Below are 20,090 nucleotides of genomic sequence, written 5' to 3'. Positions count from 1 at the left end.
TTTTATAGGCTACAGGAGCCAGAGCATTTATTTATGACTTAAGCATGAGTCAGTGAGGACTGTACACATGGTTTTTGTTACACTGCACAGAAAGTTCAGTTAAGCATTAAAAGTGCTGTGACTTCAGCTAAAATTGCTTGTCATTAGTGCCTCCAAAGATGTACTGTATTTGAACTGATTTATTTGTTGTGATTTGACCAGTGTCTCAGGAGAGCTCTTTCTGCAACAAGCTCATATTTCTCAAGGTCAAATTCCCTTTTAATTTCCTTAACAAAAGGATTGTATAGATTAATGCTTGACTGGATAAGGATATTGAGTGATCAATGGCAATGTGATCATATTCAGAAGGCCCATCTGTCCCCAAGCTGTGAACAGCTTGTTTAAAAAGAAAAGATCCGTTCCAAGGAACCAGACATCTGAAACACAATGAGAACTACATCTGACTATTGAATGCTGAATGAGTAATCAGTGCACCTTGTTGTCACGTGTGTGTGTGTGTCTATGCACAACTTGCCCCAGTTAGTTATGTTTCCAACACTGCTCATTGAACCTAACTCTTGCTACTTGACACAATACATCAACTTTTGGTTGTAATTAATTTTCAAATGTCTTAGGTGTAATGCCAAAACCTATTTAACTTTAACCAAATAACATTTAAGTCCCAGACTTTTGGACTCTCGGCCTTCGATCGGCCTCCCAACCTCCTCATGGACTCAGACTCCCGGCCTCAATGTGGACCCACACTCCTGGCCTCAGCACGGACTCCCAACTTCAGGGTAGACTCGAACTCCTGGCCTCAGCATGGACTCAAACTCCTGCCCTCAATGTGGATTCAAACACCCGGTCTCAATGTGGACTCAGACTCCTGGCCTCAGCACGGATTCCCAACCTCTGGTTAAACTTGAACTCCCGTCCTCAGCATGGACTCAGACTCCCGTCCTCAGCATGGATTCAAACTCCTGGCTTCAGCGTGGACTTGACCACCCGCCCTTAGCATAGGGACTTAACCTCGGTCTCTGTGTTGACTCAAACTCCTGGCCTTGAGGGCATTGTCTGGGTTGGATGGACTGTTATTCTGAACTCTTATTTTGCTGTTTTTCTAATTCATTGTTGGACTTATTCCTTTATTTTTCTCATGATTTCCCTAGGAATTTGTACTTAAGAATCGGTATCTAGGTAATTAAGATGATGTCATAAGTGACGGTTTGTAAACTTGTCACTATGCGCATGGAAGTACATATGGCATTAAAGTTAATTTGAAGAAGGAGGCCATTTGGCCCATTGAGTCTGTGTTCACCCCCTGTAGAGTGATCCAATGTGTCCACTTCTCCCACTCTAAGTTTATTACCCTCAAGTGTCCATCTGATTTTCTTTTGAAATCATTTATTGCCTCCACTTGTACCAGCCTTAGGGGCAATAAAGTCCATCTTGTTATCAGTTACTGCTGAAAAGTATTCTTCCTCTTGACCGCCCCACAGCTGTTTCCCCAAAATCTGAAATCTATGTCCCAGAATATATTATTAAATTAATTGTATAAATTAAAAATAAATTGCAACAGGACAAACACTATAATTTATCATCATAATTATCTAATAACATAAGGGACATTACTTCCAAATGTTACCTTTACCCTACATGGCCTCTGTATGGGGTCAGTAGGAAAGTGGAGTCTACAATTAGATGTTGTACAGGGCTTGAGGGGTCAAATGGCCTCCTCCTGCTCCTAATTCTTAAGGGACAGGTTCCCCACTTTACCTTAGTCTGGGACAGGAGGGCTGAGAAAGACAATCAGTTATAACCCTGTATCAGATTAAACGATCTATAAGATGTTGGGAGTCCGCCACCATCAGTTACTACACAATATCCTTCATGTCACCAATTTCTGGCTCATGGGATTGAGTTGTAGGTCTTGATGGACCTTCATTGTCTATTCAGCTGATTTGCTCTCATCCGAAGCCTGATTGGCAACATCCAAATTCTTTTGCAGACACTGCCATTCATCCTGCACCTCACTCAACTTGCTGTTTTCCAAGGCTGTAAGCAATCCCACTGCTGAGGCTGGCTCTGGTAATTCTTCAGGACTTGCTGGGAGGGTGACTTTGGCCAGAGATGTCCTGGGATCCTCAGCAATGCCCAATTGGGCTTCATTGTTCCAAAGACCACCCATACTTTCATTGTACAAGCTGTAGCTTGGCTGAGTGGAAGTCTCCTTCATAGCTGCAAAAGAAAGATATCGAATGAGAGGGAAATGGTAAATAGGTTTTCAAGTGATAAACATAAGCAAACTAGACATAGTATTCTTAATCAGGTGAGGTACGTCATGGAATTAATATGGAGTTCATTATAGATAAACATTCAATACTGTGTTCAGTCTGATCTCCCTGCTATGGGAAAGATGTTGTGAGACTTGAAAGTGTTCAGAAAAAGATTTACAAGGATGTTGCCAGGGTTGGAGGGTTTGAGCTATAGGGAGAGGCTGAATAGGCTGGGGCTATTTTGCCTGGAGCGTTGGAGGCTGAGAGGAGACCATATAGAGGTTTATAAACACATGAAGAGCATGGATAGAATGAATAATTAATGTCTCTTTCCTATGTTAGTTGAGTCTAAAACTAGATGTTTAAGGCGGGAAGGGGAAAAGTTAAAAAGTGCCTAAGTGGCAATGTTTTCATGCAAAGGGTGGTGTGTTTATGGAACAAGCTGCTAGAGGAAGTGGTGGATGCTGAAACAATTACAACATTTAAGATGCATCTGGATGGGTATATGTTTGGGAAGGGTTTAGAGGGCCAAATGCTGGAAAATTAGAATATCTGGTTGGCATGGGCGAGTTGGATCTGTTTCTGTGCTGTACATCTCTACAGAGGGGGTGGGACAGTTACTGCCTCACAGCCCTAGGGACCTGGGTTCCTCCGGGTGCTCTGGTTTCCTCCCACAATTCAAAGATGTTCAGGTTAGGTGAATTGGCCATGCTGAGTTGCCCATAGTATTCAGAGATGTGTAGGCTAGGTGTATTATCGGGGTGAATATAGGATAATAAGGTGAGAGGGATGGGTTACTCTTTGAAGGGTTGGTATGGGCTTGTTGGGCCGAAGGGCCTGTTTCCACACTGTAGGGATTCAATGATTTTATGACTCTAAGCATCCCTCCTTTCCCATTCTTCGATTTCCCCTTATGTGCCTTATTTCTCTTCTGTACACCAAATGTGGTCAATGGTGGATGGTCTCCTCCATTTTTTTACTCAGATCCAGGGCCAGACTTCCTCGCTGGGGATTGGGACTTTAAGTTGAAATCAAATTGGGGTCCAGCCTCTTCAGCATGTTGGTGATGATCAGCTGAGAAGATGTTGGCAGATTGGTGAATTTGTGGCCAGGTGTCACCTCCTTGCCATGCAATGAAAGATGTTAGATGCTAGGTTTTTGAAGCCAGGTGGCCATTTGGTAAAAGCTGAAACCTGCCATCGTTGATAAGAACGGGGAGGGCATGGGTTTTCATCCTGATGCGCCCCCTTTTGCAAGATTCACAAAATTGAAAGGGGGAGTTAGTCATAACTGACAGGATGGTGAGCCCCTTCTTGGGAAGGCAACCTGCAGCAATATCCAATAAGTGGTTGTGGGGCTGTTTCCTCTGATCCCAGGTATGCAGTGCCTCTGATCAACATCTTTAATTGACATCTTCAATGGTTTAACACACCGACCTGCCACTTGTAGGTGAGTGCTTGTTCCACCCAAGACCCAGCCTTCGTGAAAATAGCTGAGGCTGTGGCAGGGTACTAGCATGCCAGTCAGGAATATCCACACCTTCCCACTACCATACCCACAACCAGGATTATCCACATTTGCTCATCTCTGTACTCAGTACCAGGATTATCCACTTCGGCCCACCTCCGTACCCACTACCACGATTATTCACACCTGCCCACCTCTGTTTCCATTCCACACTGGCACCAAAATCTTGCCTGTTCTTTCTTTACCCATCTCTTTTCCCTTGCTCACACACTACACTCCAAAGATGTACAAGTTAGGTGGATTGGTTGTGCTAAATTGCCCGATAACCTACACATTGGTGGGCACTAAGTGGATTAGCCATGAGAAATGCAGGGTTACAGAGATTGGGGAGGGAGTTGGGCCAGAGTAGGATGCTGTTTGGAGGATCGGTGCATACTTGATGGGCCAAATGACCTCTTTCCACTATAGGGATTCTGTGATTTGCCTCTGGGAAAAGGTCTTATGTTGGATCCCTACTTCTCAGAAGCTCCAGGTTCAAGTCTCGCCTCAGCACATGGAAGGTGTGTCATGGAGGGGCATGGTGGCTCAGTGGTTAGGACTTCCTCACAGTGTCAGGGACCCAGGTTTGATACCACCTGAAGTTGCACTGTACTTCTGCGCTGTAACAATTCTGTGTTATACAGTGCACGCAATATATATCGTATGGGAGACCAGGCAGGCACATTTGCTATGGTGAGAAGTAGAATCAAAGAGCTGTACAGCAAGGTAACAGACCCTTCAGTCCCACTTGTCCATGCCGACCAGATATCCTAAATTAATCTAGTCCCATTTGCCAGCATTTGGCCCATTTCCTTCTAAACCCTTCCTATTCATATACCCATCCAGATGTGTGGAGCTGCTGCTGTATTCTGAGTGGGGAGTCATGGGGCTACTACATTCTATTCTATTCAGTGGTAACAATTGACAATAGTTCAAGATATGCCCCCTTAAAGGTACATACACATCATTACACAACACTCAACAATACTGGGCACCAGAAACTTAACGCAATAATAAATATTTATTGATTGAAGTTGTTCCATGGATATTAAATCAGCTTTGCTTTTATTCAACTCTATGACATAAACAACATACCTTTGTTAATCTCCTCTGACACAATATGGAGGACAAGCTCATTGTAGGTGCTTTCAATTTGTATCAGTCCATCATCATCATCAGTGCACAGGCACCCTTCATACATGGGGAGCTCCTGCAAGGCAGTTTTCACAAAGTGACTCATTCTTCACAGCCATGCCCCTCATACCCTCAACCACCCAGGAGGTCTTCCATTCAGAGCCAGAGTGCCACCTTGCAGGAGAGGGGCGAGGGCAGCCATGTCTTGTTTGGCATACAGTGGCACTATATCGCTGCCCAGTGAGCAGCTATTGTTGGTATTGTCCACCCATGTGCCACCTGTGGCTCAGTGGATACTAATCATATCCCTGGGTGACACAGTTGTGTGTTCAAATCCCACTCAAGGACCTGAACACAAAATAATCAAGGCTGGCACTCTGCAATACTGAGGATGTTTTGTACACTTCAGAAGTGCCGGGGCAGTGTGGTGACTCAAATGGTTAGCACTGCTGCCTCGTGGTGCCAAGTTCGATTCCAGCATTGGATGACTCTCTGTGTGGAGTTTGAGCATTCTCCCCATGTTTGCATGGGTTTCCTCTGGGTGCTCCAGCTCCTTCTCTTGGTCCAAAGATGTGCAAGTTAGGTGAATTGACCATGGTAAGTTGCCCCAGGGATGTGCAGGCTAAGTGAGTTATCCATGGGAAATACAGGCTTACAGGGATAGGGTGGCAGTTGGGTCTGGGCCAGATGCTCTTCAAAGGGTCAGTATGGACTTGATGGGCTGAATGGCCTGCATCCACATTGTAGCGATTCTACTTCATAAAAACACAGAAGAACTGCAAATGCTGTAAATCAATAACAAAAACACATAGCTGGAAAAGTTCAGCAGGTCTGACAGCATCAGTGCAGAGAAATCAAAGTTAACATTTTGGATCCAGTGACCCTTCCTCAGTTCTGGTGATAGGAAGAGCCAGGGAAAGTCCATGTGGACTTTATAAATAAACAATTTTTGGCAACTTTTTTTAAATTTTAGGGTGCAGACGTGACTAGTTAGGACAGCATTTATTGGCTGTCCCTTGTTGCCTAGATGGCAGTTATGAGTCAGGTATGTCACTGTGGGTCTGGAGTTACGTGGAGGCCAGACCAGGTGAGGATGGCATTTTCCTTTACTAAAAGACATGAGTGAACCAGATGGGTTTTTCCAACAATTAACAATGGATTTCTGGTTGACATTGGCTTGGGGTGTGAAAGATCATCGATGACATGGGTAGGGGAGCGTGTCAGATATCTCTGAGGGAAGGGGAGGGTGTGTGATGTGAGACCAATGGCAACAGGGGAGTGGGGGAGCTGTTTGATCCACTCAGTTTTTGAGTAAAATGCATTTAAATTTCCAAGGGGTTTTGCAGGACTATAATTCAGCCTCAAGGAGCAACTAATTAGGCCACAGCCGCTATTTTAAAAGAACAATGATTGAAAAGTGCCATACAGCCGATGACACTCACTCAGCCACTGCTGCCTGGACACTCCCAACAGAAAGCTTACAACTCCCAGCTGGGAAGATCTGCCAAGGGACTATAAGCCTGGCACTTACTCACCGGTTTGCAGATAGGCTCAACTGTCTTCAGCACGTATGGAAGAAATATTTCGAGGAGAGAATCCCGAACAAATTGCCTCCTGACTGCGGTACTGTCAGAGTCAAGCTTCTACAGAGGAAGAGACAACAAGGTGATCACTGACCAATCCCAGCAATCAGAATTGGATCACAATCTTCGATGCTGAAATACAAAACCAAATGCAAATCCTTTTCTTAATAAAATGACAACAGAAATAAAGTCAACATAGAGTCCAAAATGACTCCAATTTTCTGAGTCATACCAGTCTTAAAAAATTAGCTCTGGTTTGTCTCCACAGATACTGCCAAACCTACTGAGTTTCTCCAGTATTTCCTGTCTTTCTTTCAAATTGCCAGATTCTGCAGTATTCTGCTTTTATCCTTGCCTTGATGGTTGGTTTATCTGTGCAATGCAGCCTTACATTTATCTGCCTCCTATTAACTGGTCAGAATGTCCTAGCAGTCTCTCCTTCTGTCTTTTGAAAGGATATGCTCTCTCTCTAAGGATACTCAGGCTAGATGTAACCATGGAAGAGGGGCAGTTAATCGGGTACCATGTGCCCCTCGACTTGGCCACTGCCTGGGCCTGTTAATGACCACCTTGACCGAGCCCATGATCAGACCCATGACGAAGCTCTCCAATCTGCCCATCCCCTCTGAATTGGGTGCCCAATGATCATGAACATGGGTTAAAGTGCAAATAAAATTTCAGATGTAGATCCTTCCCAAAAAAAATGGAAGGGAGGCTGCAGCCTCACAAACACAATCGCTCTTTATATAATTTCCTGTTCAGTCACTTTCTGGAAAAGATGGGACTTGAATCTAGGCTTCCTGGCTCAAAGACAGGGATATTACCACTGGCCACAAGATCCCCTCAATGTTGGTGTGGCCTCTTCTGGAGTACTGTGTCCAGTTCTGGTGGCCCTGTTATAGGAAGAGTTGCTATTAAACCAGAAAGGGGTTTTGTAGAGATTTACCAGGATGTTGCCAGGTATGAAAGGATTGAGATTAGATAGGCTGGGACTTTTTGACTAGAGTGTAAGAGGTTGAGGGTGACGTTATGGAAGTTTATAAAATCATGAGGGGTATTGATAAAGTGAATAGTGATTGTCTTTTCCCTTGGGTAGAGGATTTCAAGACAAAGGGGCATATTTTTAAAATGAGAGGAGAAAAGTTTAAGAAAGACAATAGGGTTATTTTAAGAAAGACACGGGGGTAATTTTTTGAAACAGAGTGTGATTCGAGTTTGGAAGGAACTTCCAGAGGAAGTGGTGGATACAGGGTACAGCTACAGTGTTTAAGAGACATTTAGATAAGTACATGAATAAGAATGTTTGGAGGAATATGGGCCAAGTGCGGTAGGTGGGACTAGTTTAGTTTGGGCTTACAGCCGGTATGGACTGGTTAGACCAAAGGATCTGTTTCTATGCTGCAGGACTCTCTGACCCTGTTTACACTATTTTAAGGAGAAAGTTAGGACTGCAGATGCTGGAGATCAAAGCTGAAAATGTGTTGCTGGAAAAGCGCAGCAGGTCAGGCAGCATCCAAGGAACAGGAGAATCGATGTTTCGGGCATGAGCCCTTTTTCAGGATTCCTGAAGAAGGGGTCATGCCCGAAATGTCGATTCTCCTACTCCTTGGATGCTGCCTGACCTGCTGTGCTTTTCCAGCAACACATTTTCAGCTACACTATTTTAATCCTCAAAAAGACAAATAAAGCCAAATTAGAAATGGATAATCCTTTAAAGGGCAAAAAAAAAACCCTAGGAAACTTGCTTAATCAAATTAAAATGTGATTTTGGGAGCTGATAATGTGCCCTAGGCCCAGTGGCACTAACTGAATGGAGAAAGTCTCACTGGGTCCTCTCTCTCTGAGACTAACCTGGTGCGGATGTAACCATAAACAGTGTCTCTTCATACTATCTTGATTAACCAATTAAACCAAAGCAAATTAAATAAATAGGAGACAGTCCTATAGAAAGGCATTGGAACCTAACATAACTCGAAAGAAGAGTTACAAACTCTAAACTGAAATTTGGTCTTGTGGATTGATCATTCACTCCAGCCCCTGTGGGACCAACCGGTCACAGAAGGCCTGACTCATTCCAACAGGCATCACATGATCCATACCAATGTCTATCCTGTTTATTCCTGTCTGGCACAAAAGCAAAATGGGTTAGAGGGCCAATCCATGGATTACAAAGGTAATTAAAGGCAGTATCCATTCCAAGGAAGACTCATACAGATTGGCCAAGAAAAATAATAGGTCTAAGTGTTGGGAGCAGTATAGAACTCATCAAAGAAGGATGAAGGAATTGATTAAGAAGGGGAAAGTACATAATAAAGAAAGTTTGCAGGGAACACAAAGACTGACACTAAGAGTTTCTATAGGTAAGTGAAGAGATAGATATTAGTGAAGACAAATGCAAACAGAAAAAGGGGAATGTACAATAGGGGTCAAAGAAATGGCTAGTTACTGAATATATACTTTGGTTCTGTCTTCACAAAAGACAACACAAATCAGATACCAGAAATGCTGGAGAATGCAAGATTTAGTGAGAGGGAAGAACTGAAGGAGATCAATATTAATAGAAAATGATGTTTCGAAAATTAAGAGGATTGAAGATGGATAAATCCCAGGGCCTGATAATCTATATCTCAGAGTACTTAAGGAAGTGGCTCGAGAAATCGTGGATGCATTGGTGGTCATCTTCCAGGATTCTATAGTCCCTGGAAGAGTCCCTGCAGACTGGAGGGTAGCTAATGTCACTCCAATATTCAAAAATGGAGGTAGAGAGAAACTAGGGAATTATAGACCAGTAAACCTAACATTGTAGTGGGGAAAATTTCTCAACTCCATTATCAAGGACTTTATAGCAGGGCATTTAGAAAGCAATGGCAGGGACAGACAGAGTCCACATGCAGCTATGAAGGGGAAATCATGCTTGACAAATCTGTTGAAATTCTATGAAGATTTAACCAGTAAAGTTGACAAGGGAGAGCCAGTCAATGTGGTACTTTTGGACTTTCAGAAAGCATTTGACAAAGTCCTGCATAAGAGATTATTGTGCAAGATTAAAGAATATGAGATTGGGGAAAGTGTATTGATATTTATAGGAAACCGGTTGGCAGAGAGGAAACAAAGACTAGGAATTAATGGGTCCTTTTCAAATTGGCAGGCAGTAACCAGTGGGAGTGCCACAGGGATCGGTGCTGGGACCCCAGCTATTCACAATATATATTAATGATTTGGACGAAGGGACAAAATATAACATCTCAAAGTCTATGGATGATACCAAGTTGGGTGGGAGGGTGAACTGTGATGAGGATGCAGAGGTCCTTCAGCATGATCTGGACAGTTTGGGTGAGTGGGCAAATCAATGGCAGATGCAGTATAATTTGGATAAATGCAAGGTTTATCACTTTGGAATCAAAAATAAGAAGGCAAGTTACTACCTGAATGGCTGTAAATTGGGAGGGGGGAGGGTGCAGCGGGACCTGGGCGGCACGGTGGCACAGTGGTTAGCACTGCTGCCTCACAGCGCCTGAGACCCGGGTTCAATTCCCGATTCAGGCGACTGACTGTGTGGAGTTTGCACGTTCTCCCTGTGTCTGCGTGGATTTCCTCCGGGTGCTCCGGTTTCCTCCCACAGTCCAAAGATGTGCGGGTCAGGTGAATTGGCCATGATAAATTGCCCGTAGTGTTAGGTAAGGGGTATGGGTGGGTTGCGCTTCGACGGGTCGGTGTGGACTTGTTGGGCCGAAGGGCCTGTTTCCACACTGTAAGTAATCTAATCTAATCTATCACTAAAGGTATGCATGTAGGTGCAGCAGGCGGTAAAGAAGGTATCGGCCTTCATTCTGAGACGTTTTGAGTCCAGGAGCAGGGATGTGTTGTTGCAGTTATACAGGGCCTTGGTGAGGCCACACCAAGAGTATTGTGTGCAGTTTTTTTCTGAGGAAGGATGCTGTTGCTCTCAAGGGAGGGCAGGGAAGGTTTGCTCGGCTGATTCCGGGGATGGGATGTCCAATGTATGAGGAGAGATTGACTGGGTTAGGATTGCTTTCACTGGAGTTTCAGATGAGTGAGGGGGGATCTCATGGAGACTTATAAAATTCTAACAGGGATAGACACAGTAGATGCAGGGAGGATGCTCTTGATGGTGGGTGTGTCTAGAACCAGGGGTCACAGTCTGAAGATTCAGAATGGACCATTTAAGATGGATGAGGAGACATTTCTTCACCCAAAGAATGGTCAGCCTGTGGAATTTTTTACCAAAGGAAGTAGTTGATGCCAAAACACTTAATATATTTAAGAGGCGGCTAGATATAGCACTTGGGGCAAATAGGATCAAGGTTATGGGGAGAAAGCAGGATTAGGCTATTGAGTTGGACGATCAGACATGATCATGATGAATGATGGAGCTGGCTCGAAGGGCCAAATGGCTGCCTCCTGCTCTTATCTTCTATGTTTCTATGTCATCTTTATAAGTGCACTGAGCATTTTATTAAACAGTGCTCTTCACCTCTCTATGTTGACAATAGAAGAAAAATACCATTAAAAAGCAAGAACAACGGAACACTGGAGAATATCTGTTGTCCCACTCACAAACAACGATAGGGATTACAACTCCCTCCGGTTCATACAGTCTCAAAGATATTAAGCCAGTTACTCACTGTACAACTATCAGTTGCACAACACATTTGCTCAGCAGCACCTACCTTCAGTACCCGCACTTGTGTGTTGTCGAGACGTTGGCTAACTTCAGCAGACAGCCCAGTGGCTGGTTGTGTAGAAACTAGCAGGTGCTGAAAGGTATAAACTGCATCTTCCAGCAACTGCAAACAGAAGACAATGAGAGAGAATGCATGAAATGGGCTTAATGAGACCCACAGTATTAGATTTCAATTTCCATTCATTGAATGTGTCACTGGCAAGATCAGCAGTTATTGTCTTTCGCTAACTGACCTCGGGAAGGTGGTGGTAAGTCAGCTGTAGTCCTCATTTATGTACACCCATAGTGATGTTAGGTAGGGAGATGTTCTCCATTTGTTCATGGGATGTGACCATTATTGGCTGGGCCAGAATTTATTGTCCATCCTTAATTGCCCAGAAGGTCTGACTCTGAAGTCATCAATAGTTTAGATTAGATTAGATTAGATTCTCTATGGTGTGGAAACAGGCCCTTTGGCCCAACAAGTCCACATCGACCTTCCGAAGAATAACCCATCCTCCTCTGACTAATGCTCCTAACAACTATGGACAATTTAGCATGGCCAATTCACCTGACCTGCACATTTTTGGACTGTGGGAGGAAACTGGAGCACCCAGAGGAAACCCACGCAGACACGGGGAGAATGTGCAAACTCCACACAGACAGTCGCCCGAGGCTGGAATTGAACCTGGGTCCCTGGCACTGTGAGGCTGCAGTGCTAGTTTAGACTGGGTTAGGAAGGCAGATTTCCTTCCTTAAAGAGCATTAGTGAACCAGATGCATTTTTAACAGCAATTATCTCAAGGTTGCCATGAGAGGAGGTTTTTTTTAGATTCTGCTTTTTAAATTCAAATTTCACCATCTGCTATGTTGGGATTCAAAACCGTGTCCCCAGAACATTAGCTTGAAGTTCAGGATTATCAGTCTTATGCCCGAAACATCGATTCTCCTGCTCGTCGGATGCTGCCTGACCTGCTGTGCTTTTCCAGCATCACACTTTTCGACACTGATCTCCAGCATCTGCAGTCCTCACTTTCTCACAGAATAGGATGGGTACTCTTCAGTGTGCGCTTGACTGTTCAATACATAGAGTGGGTCTACTCAGCCCATCATGTTGATGCTGGCTTTCTGAAACAGCCCCAGAATCTCTTGCTTTCTCCATTATTCTACAATAGTTGCTCTTCAAGTCTTTATCTAATTCTCCATGCAACATTACAAATCATTCTACCAACCCTTCAGACAGTGGGGTCCAGATGAAAAGAATTTGCTGCATGAAAAAGACAGCACTCAGTCTTTGAGTCTCAGTTTTGCCAACACCTACCTTCACTCATTCCATCTAATAAATAGAATTGATTTAATAATTATTCAATACTTCTGCGAAACCTTCCCTTAATCTTCCATATGCTGATAATCCCATCTTCTCCACTCTCCCCATAGCTGAAACTCTCTATCCCAACTCACATTCTAATCAATCTCCTTGGATTCTTCCTACAGCATCCTGAGATTTGGTACTAGAATTTTTAAAAATTTATTTATACGACTTGGGCATTGCTGTGTGTGTCAACATTTATTGCCTATCTCTAGTTGCCTCTGAGAAGGTGGTGGTGAGCAGACCATGTTCTGTAGGTTGACCCACAATGGCCTTAAGGAGAGAGTTCCAGCATTTTGACCCAGTAACACTCCAGGCAATATATTTCCAAGTCGGGATGGTGAGTGGCTTGGAGGGAACTTGCAGGCGATGCATTCCCATGTCCTTTCAGATAGTAACGGTCATAGGTTTGGAAGGTGCTGTCTTGGGAGCATTTGTGAATTTCTGCAATGGATCTTGTAAATGACACACACTACTCTTACTGAGCATAAGGAGTGGAGGGTGTGATTTTTTGAGGATGTGGTGCCAAACAAGCATTGCCCTGGATAATGTCGAGCTTCTTGACTGTTGTTGGAGCTGCACTTATTGAGGCAGGTGGGGAGCATTCCATCACACTCCTGACTCATGCCTTGTAGATGGTGGACAGGCTTTGGAGAGTCAGAATTGAAAATGTGTTGCTGGTTAAAGCACAGCAGGTCAGGCAGCATCCAAGGAATAGAAAATTCGACGTTTCGGGCATAAGCCCTTCATCAGGAATGAGGAGGGGGTGCCAGGCAGGCTAAGATAAAAGGTAGGGAGGAGGGGCGATGGAGATGTGATAGGTGGAAGGAGGTCAAGGTGAGGGTGATAGGCTGGAGTGGGGTGGGGGCGGAGAGGTTAGGAAGAAGATTGCAGGTTAGCAGGGCGGTGCTGAGTTGAGGGAACCGACTGAGACAAGGTGGGGGGAGGGGAAATGAGGAAACTGGAGAAATCTGAGTTCATCCCTTGTGGTTGGAGGGTTCCCAGCAGAAGATGAGGCGCTCTTCCTCCAACCGTCGTGTTGTTATGTTTTGCCGGTGGAGGAGTCCAAGGACCTGCATGTCCTCGGTGGAGTGGGAGGGAGAGTTAAAGTGTTGAGCCATGGGGTGGAGAGTCAGAAGGTAAGTTACTTGACACAGGATTCCTAACTTCTGACTTGCTATTATAGCCGAGGCATTCATTTGGATAGTTCAGTTCAGTTTCTGGTCAATGGCAGGATGTTGTTAGTGGGAATTCAGTGATGGTAATGCCAAGAGGCAATGGCATTCTCTTGTTGAATATGGTTATTGCCTGGTACTTGCATGGTGCAATTGTCGTATGCCATTTGTTAGCCAAAACTGGATATTGTCCAGATCTTGCTGCGTTTGAATATGGACTGATTCAGTATCTGAGGAGTTGTAAATGGTGCTGAACATTATGCAATCAAAGGTGAACATCCCCACTTCTGACCTTATGATGGAGGGAAGGTCACTGATGAAATAGCTGAAGATGGTTGGGTCTAGGACACTACCTGAGGAACTCCTGCTGAGATGACTGACCTCCAACAACTACTAAGATGTTCCTATGTGCCAGGTATGATTCCAGCCAGAGGAGAATTTGCTTCCTGATTCCCATTAATTTCAGTTTTGCTCAAGCTCCTTGACACTACATTTGGTCAAATGGACACAATATCCCAGCTGAGGTAGAACCAATGAGTCATAGCATCATAGAGTTATACAGCACAGAAACAGAACCTTCGGTCCAATTCATCCATGCTGACCAGGTATCCCAACCCAATCTAATCCCATTTACCAGCACTTGGCCCATATCCCTCCAAACCCTTCCTATTCATATTCCCATCCAGATGCCTTTTAACTATTGTAATTGCACCAGCCTCCACCATTTCCTCTGGCAGCTCATGCACCACCCTGTGTGTGAAAAAATTGCTCCTTTTAAATTTTTCCCCTCTCACCCTAAACCTATGCCCCTCTAGTTCTGGACTCCCCCACCCCAGGGAAAATACATTGTCTATTTCCTGATAATGCCCCTCATGATTTTACAAACCTCTATAACATCACCCCTTAGTCTCCGACACTCCAAAGGGAAAACAGCCCCAGCCTATTCAGCCTCTCCCTATAGTTTAAATCCTCCAACCTGGCAACATCATTGTAAATCTTTTCTGAACCCTTTCAAGTTTCACAACATTCTTACAATAGGATGGAGACCAGAATTGCACACAATATTCCAGAAGAGTCCTAACCAATGTCCTGTACAACTACAACAGGACCTCCCAACTCCTATACTCAGTGCTCTGACCAATAAAGGAAATCACACCAAATGCCTTCTTCACTGTCCTGTCTACCTGTAACTCCACTTTCAAGGAACTATGAACCTTCACTTCAAGGTCTTTTTGTTCAATTAACACTTTCCAGGACTTTACCATTAAGTGTATAAGTCCTGCTCTGATTTGCCTTTCCACCCCACATTTATCGAAATTAAACTCCATCTGCCACTCCTGAACCCATTGGCTGACCTCATCAAGATCCCCTTAGACTCTGTCCACCTATCACCAATCCTTGTGACATTCCACTGGTCATAGGCCTCCAGTCTGAAAGGCAACTTTCCACCACCAACCTCTGCCTTCTACCTTCAAGCCAGTTCTGCATCCAAATGGCTTGTTCTCCCTGTATTCTATGAGATCTAAGCTTGCTAACCAGTCTACCACGAGGAACCTTGTCAAACGCCTTATTGAAGACCTAATAGCTCATGCCCACCATTCTGCCCTCACCAATCCTCTTTGTTACTTCTTCAAAAACTCAATCAAGTTTGTGAGACATGATTTCCCACGTACAAAGCCATGTTGACTATCTCTAAATCAGTCCTTGCCTTTCCAAATATATGTAAATCCTGTCCCTCAGGATTCCTTCCAACAACTTGCCAACCACTGATGTCAGGCTCACTGATCTATAATTCCCTGGGTTTTCCTTACCACTTTTCTGAAACAGTGGCACCACATTAACCAACCTCTAGTCTTCCGGCACCTCACCTGTGAGGTATCGATGATACAAATATCTCAGCAAGGGGCCCAGCAATCACTTCCCTATTTTCACTGTAACTTCCTGGCTCTTTCACTCCATCCCTCTTTGCAAAGGCTCAGGATATAAACTGGAATCCTATTTTTTTTAAATCAACTTGCCCTGCTGCCTTCAAAGTCTACAAGTTTGGATGTGTCCTTGTGAAAATGTAACTGCTCTCTGAATATTCACCCACCAGATCGAAGCATTGCCAAGACTCGACAGCAGAGCACATTGAGGGATGCTTTCTGTGCCTCAGTTGGTATTGTTTTCATGTTTGAGTCACAAGATTCAGAGTTTAAGTCCCGATCCAGCAATTAAGTCCAAACGTCCTGGCTGATACTCCTGAGAAAATGCTGCACTGTCAGTGGTGCCATCTTCCACATGCAAGGGTCCACTTGGCCAGATGTAAAAGATTCTTTGGCACATTTGGAGGAAAGGGAGGGAGTTCTTGCCACAATGTGTCCCTCGAAGAACATGGGAAAACTGTGATAATGGGATTCATTATCACAGCACTGCGGAGAGGAGTGTGAGTTGGCTGCTGAGTCTCTTCATTATAACAGTACCTACATTTCCATCAACTGTAAAGCATCTAGTGATTGTGAAAGGTGCAACACAAATGCACGTCTTTCCTTTTATTTTCCTGATCTTGCAGAAAGGAGCCACTCAGGAAGGGGCAACATTTTTCACACAGAGGGTAGCGCGGATATGGCATGAGCTGCCAGAGCAAGTGGTTTGGTGCAATTACAACATTTAAAAGGAAACTAGATGGGTGCGTGAATAAGAAGGGTTTAAGAGGAATAAGGGCCAAGTGCTGGCAAATGGGACTAGATTAATTTAGGATATCTAGTCGGCATGGACAAATTGGACTGTTTCTGTGCTGTACAACTCTATGACTCTAATAAGAAACTGAACCCATCGGTAATTGTGACTGAATCAGTTCTCTGAGAGGAATGAGCTCTGTGGCTTTCACTTGGGCGGCTAATGATTTACAGTAACTCCCAAAACAATGGCTATTGGAGAGCTGATGGCCTGGTGGTATGATCGCTGGAGTGTTAATCCAGAGACCAAAGTAATGCTCTGGGGAGCGAGGTTCAAGTCTTGCCATAGCAGATGGTGGAATTTTAATTCAATAAACATCTGGAATTAACAATCTAATGTTAACCATTGTCACTTATTGGAAAAGCTCATCTGGTTCACTAATGTCCTTTAGGGAAGGAAACTGCCTGATCTAGCCTACATGTAACTCCAGACCCACGGCAATGTGATTGACTCTTGCTTTCTGGGCAATTTCGAATGAGCAATAAATGCTGGCCTGGCCAATGACACCCACATCCTGTGAATGAATAAAACAAAACTCATGTCAGGCAAGCTGCCTGCTTAATAATTCAATTAGGTCTTTTCCAAACTTCTTTAGTTTTACCTATTTTAAATACTATTTTACACTATTGAATAGCATGTGCATGTTTGTGTCCATTTGTGTGTATTTATCTCGGTAAGAGAAGATTCACAAATCTGCAAACATGCTCATGTGTGTTCCAGCATGCATTTGTGCATGTTGATTAGCCTATCAGTCCCTTGTGTGCATGCATGTGTGATTGCCTGTGTTTGTGTCTCTACCTAAATATATGCACGTTTATGCGTGTTTGATTGTACATGTGTACATTTCTGCATCTATATGCGTCTGTGTATATGTCTGCCCATTTGCATCTCTAGGTATTTGTGTGTGTCTACATTTTTATTTGTCAATGTGGGTGTGTGATAGTTTCTATGTGTTTGAATGTGTGTATTTGTAGCTGTCTCTGTGTTTCAGTGTTTGTGTATATGTGCACATCCGTATCACTGTGTATGCCTGTGCGTGTATCTGTCTGTCTTGAACATGTGTGTGTGTCAGTATCTCTGTTTGTACATTTGTGTGTCTGCATTTTTCTGTCTGCATGCATATGTGTTTGTGTCTCTGTTACTGTGTGTTTGCCTGTATCTGTCTTCATGTCTGCATGTGTCTGTGTATGTAGGTTTGCATCTTTGTGTATGTCAGTCTCTGTGTGTCCACCCATCTGTATGCATGCAGTCTGTATGCATGTGTCAGTTTATGTGCGTCAGTCTGTGTCTGTCTGTATGTCATTGTGACTGTGTGCGCCAGTTTGTGTGTGTGTACATGTCCAGACATCAGCTTGTTGGTGTGTCAGCCTTTGTGTATGTGTATGTCAGTGTGTCTGCATGTATCAGTCTGTGCGCGTGTGTCAGTCTGTGTGTATATGACCGCCTGTGTGTATGTGTGCATGTCAGCCTGTGTACGTCCTGTATGTCAAAGTGCGTGCATGTGTCAGTTTGTGTGCATGTGCTAGTTTATGTATATGTGTGTGAGTCTGTGTGTATATGTCAGCCTGTATGTGTATGCGTTTTAGTCTGTGTGTGTATGTCAGTCTGTGTGCATGTCAGTCCATGGGTAGGTTAATCTGTGTGTGTGTGTCAATCTATATGCACATATATAAAGAAGAACAAAGAATAAAGAAAATTTACAGCCCCTGAACAGACCCTTTGGCCTCCAAGCCTGAGCCAATCCAAATCTACTGTCTAAACCTGTCGCTCAGTTCCTAAGCATCTGTATCTCTCTGCTCTCCACCTACTCATGTCCAGATGAATCTTAAATTAATATACCATTCCTGCCTCTACTATCTCTGCTGGCAACACATTCCAGGCACTTACAAATGCCTGTGTAAAATACTTGCTGCACATATCCCCTTTAAACTTTTCACCTCTCACCTTGAAAGCATAACCTCTCGTTATTGAATCCCTCACCCTGGAAAAAAGCTTATCTACCCTGTCTATACCTTTCATGATTTTGTATACCTCAATCAGGTCTCCCCTCAGACTTCATTTTTTCTAATGAAAACAAACCTAACCTATTCAACCTCTTTTCATAGCTAGCACCTTCTATACCAGGCTTCACCCTCTCCACAGTGTCCACATCCTTTTGGTTATGTGGCGACCAGAACTGTACACAGTATTCTAAATGCTGCCGAACCAATTCGTGTACAATTTTAACATGACCTGCCAGCTCTTATACTCATTATCCCAGCCAATGAAGGCAAGCTTACCATATGCCTTTTTGACTACTCTCTCCACCTGTGCAGCAACCTTCAGGGTACAATTGACCTGAAGTCCCAGATCTCTCTGCTCATCAACTTTTCACAAGGCTCTACCTTTTACTGTATAATTCGCTCTAGAATTAGACTTCACCTTACATTTGCCTGGATTGAACTCCATTTGCCACTTCTCTGACCAATTCTCCAGTCTATCTATATCCTCCTGTACTCTTTGACAGTCCCCATGCTTTCTGCTACTCCACCAAACTTCATGTCATCTGCAAACTTGCTGATCACATCAATAGTATCATTTATGTATGTTACAAACAACAGTGGCCCCGGCACTGATCCCTGTGGAACACCACTGGTCACCTTTCTCCATTTCGAGAAACTCCCTTCAACTACTACTCTGTCTCCTGTTGCTCAACTAGTTCTTTATCCACCTAGCTAGAACACCCTGCACACCATGTGACTTCACTTTCTCTATTAGTTTACCATGGGGAACCTTATTAAATGCCTTACTAAAATCCATGTATATGACATCCACAACCCTCCTTCATCTATCAACCTGGTCTCTTCCTCAAAGAACTCTATTAAGTTGGTAAGGCACTATCTCCCCAATACAAAATCATGTTGCCTATCACTGATAAGCCAATTCTTTTCCAAATATAAATAGATTTTATTCCTCAGTACCTTCTCCAGCAATTTTCCCACCACTGACATGAAGCTCACTGGTCTGTAGTTACCTGGAATAACCACATGAGCAACCCTTCAGTCCACCGGCACCTTACCTGTGTTTAAGGACTGTGTGTGTGTGTGTGTGTCAGAAAGCATGTGTATGCTAGTCTGTGTGCGTATGTGAATTTGTGTGTGTGTGTGTGTGTGTGTGCGCGCACGTGCGTGTCAAACTATATGTGTATGTCAGTCTGTGTGTCAGTCTGTATGTGTACGTTAGTCTCTGTGTGTGTGTTTCTGTCAGGCTGTGTGTGTTAGGCTGTATGTTTATCAGACTGTGTGTGCACCAAGCTGTGTGTATGTCTGTGTGTGTGTGTGTGTGTGTGTGTGTGTGTGTGTGTGCGTGCATCAGGCTGTGTGCGTGTGAGGCTGTGTGTGTGCGCGCATGCACGCCAGACTGTGTGTTACTCTGTGTATGTGTCAGTCTGTGTGTTATATATGAGTGTGTATTATTCCAGTCTACTGGATGTGTGGCACCTGTTGGATGATATTCTGTGCCCGATGGGTTAGAAATCGAAAGCCAGTGAAAGAGAATCGAGGTTCCAGCTCGCCTAGTGACTGCTCCAGTGTTTCTGTCTTCTTGTAGCAGTGCTGCACATGGGCAGATTGATACGGCAGGGCTTGGAGCTGGCTGCAGACCTGAGAGAAAGGTCAATGAGAAATT

The 20,090-nt window shown here is 44.1% G+C and overlaps 1 protein-coding gene across 2 annotated transcripts in view; it reads right to left on the bottom strand.

The window, feature by feature from the left end:
- The window catches only part of LOC132836022 (protein Niban 1-like), a 60,829-nt gene continuing 40,739 nt past the window's right edge, over positions 1 to 20,090 (bottom strand). For both annotated transcript variants that reach the window (XM_060855221.1, XM_060855220.1), the window contains 5 exons: positions 19,904 to 20,065; positions 11,170 to 11,286; positions 6,431 to 6,538; positions 4,857 to 4,971; positions 1 to 2,217 (listed from right to left, as the gene is read on the bottom strand). In XM_060855221.1, coding sequence (XP_060711204.1) covers positions 1,928 to 2,217; positions 4,857 to 4,971; positions 6,431 to 6,538; positions 11,170 to 11,286; positions 19,904 to 20,065 — 792 coding nt within the window. In that variant the 3' untranslated portion in view covers positions 1 to 1,927. The remainder of the gene's footprint in view (positions 2,218 to 4,856; positions 4,972 to 6,430; positions 6,539 to 11,169; positions 11,287 to 19,903; positions 20,066 to 20,090) is intronic.

Source organism: Hemiscyllium ocellatum, chromosome 45, assembly GCF_020745735.1.
Source record: "Hemiscyllium ocellatum isolate sHemOce1 chromosome 45, sHemOce1.pat.X.cur, whole genome shotgun sequence".
Lineage (NCBI taxonomy): Eukaryota > Metazoa > Chordata > Chondrichthyes > Orectolobiformes > Hemiscylliidae > Hemiscyllium > Hemiscyllium ocellatum.
The sequence above is the reverse complement of the archived record's forward strand: the minus strand, read 5'-3'. Positions and strand labels throughout refer to the sequence as shown.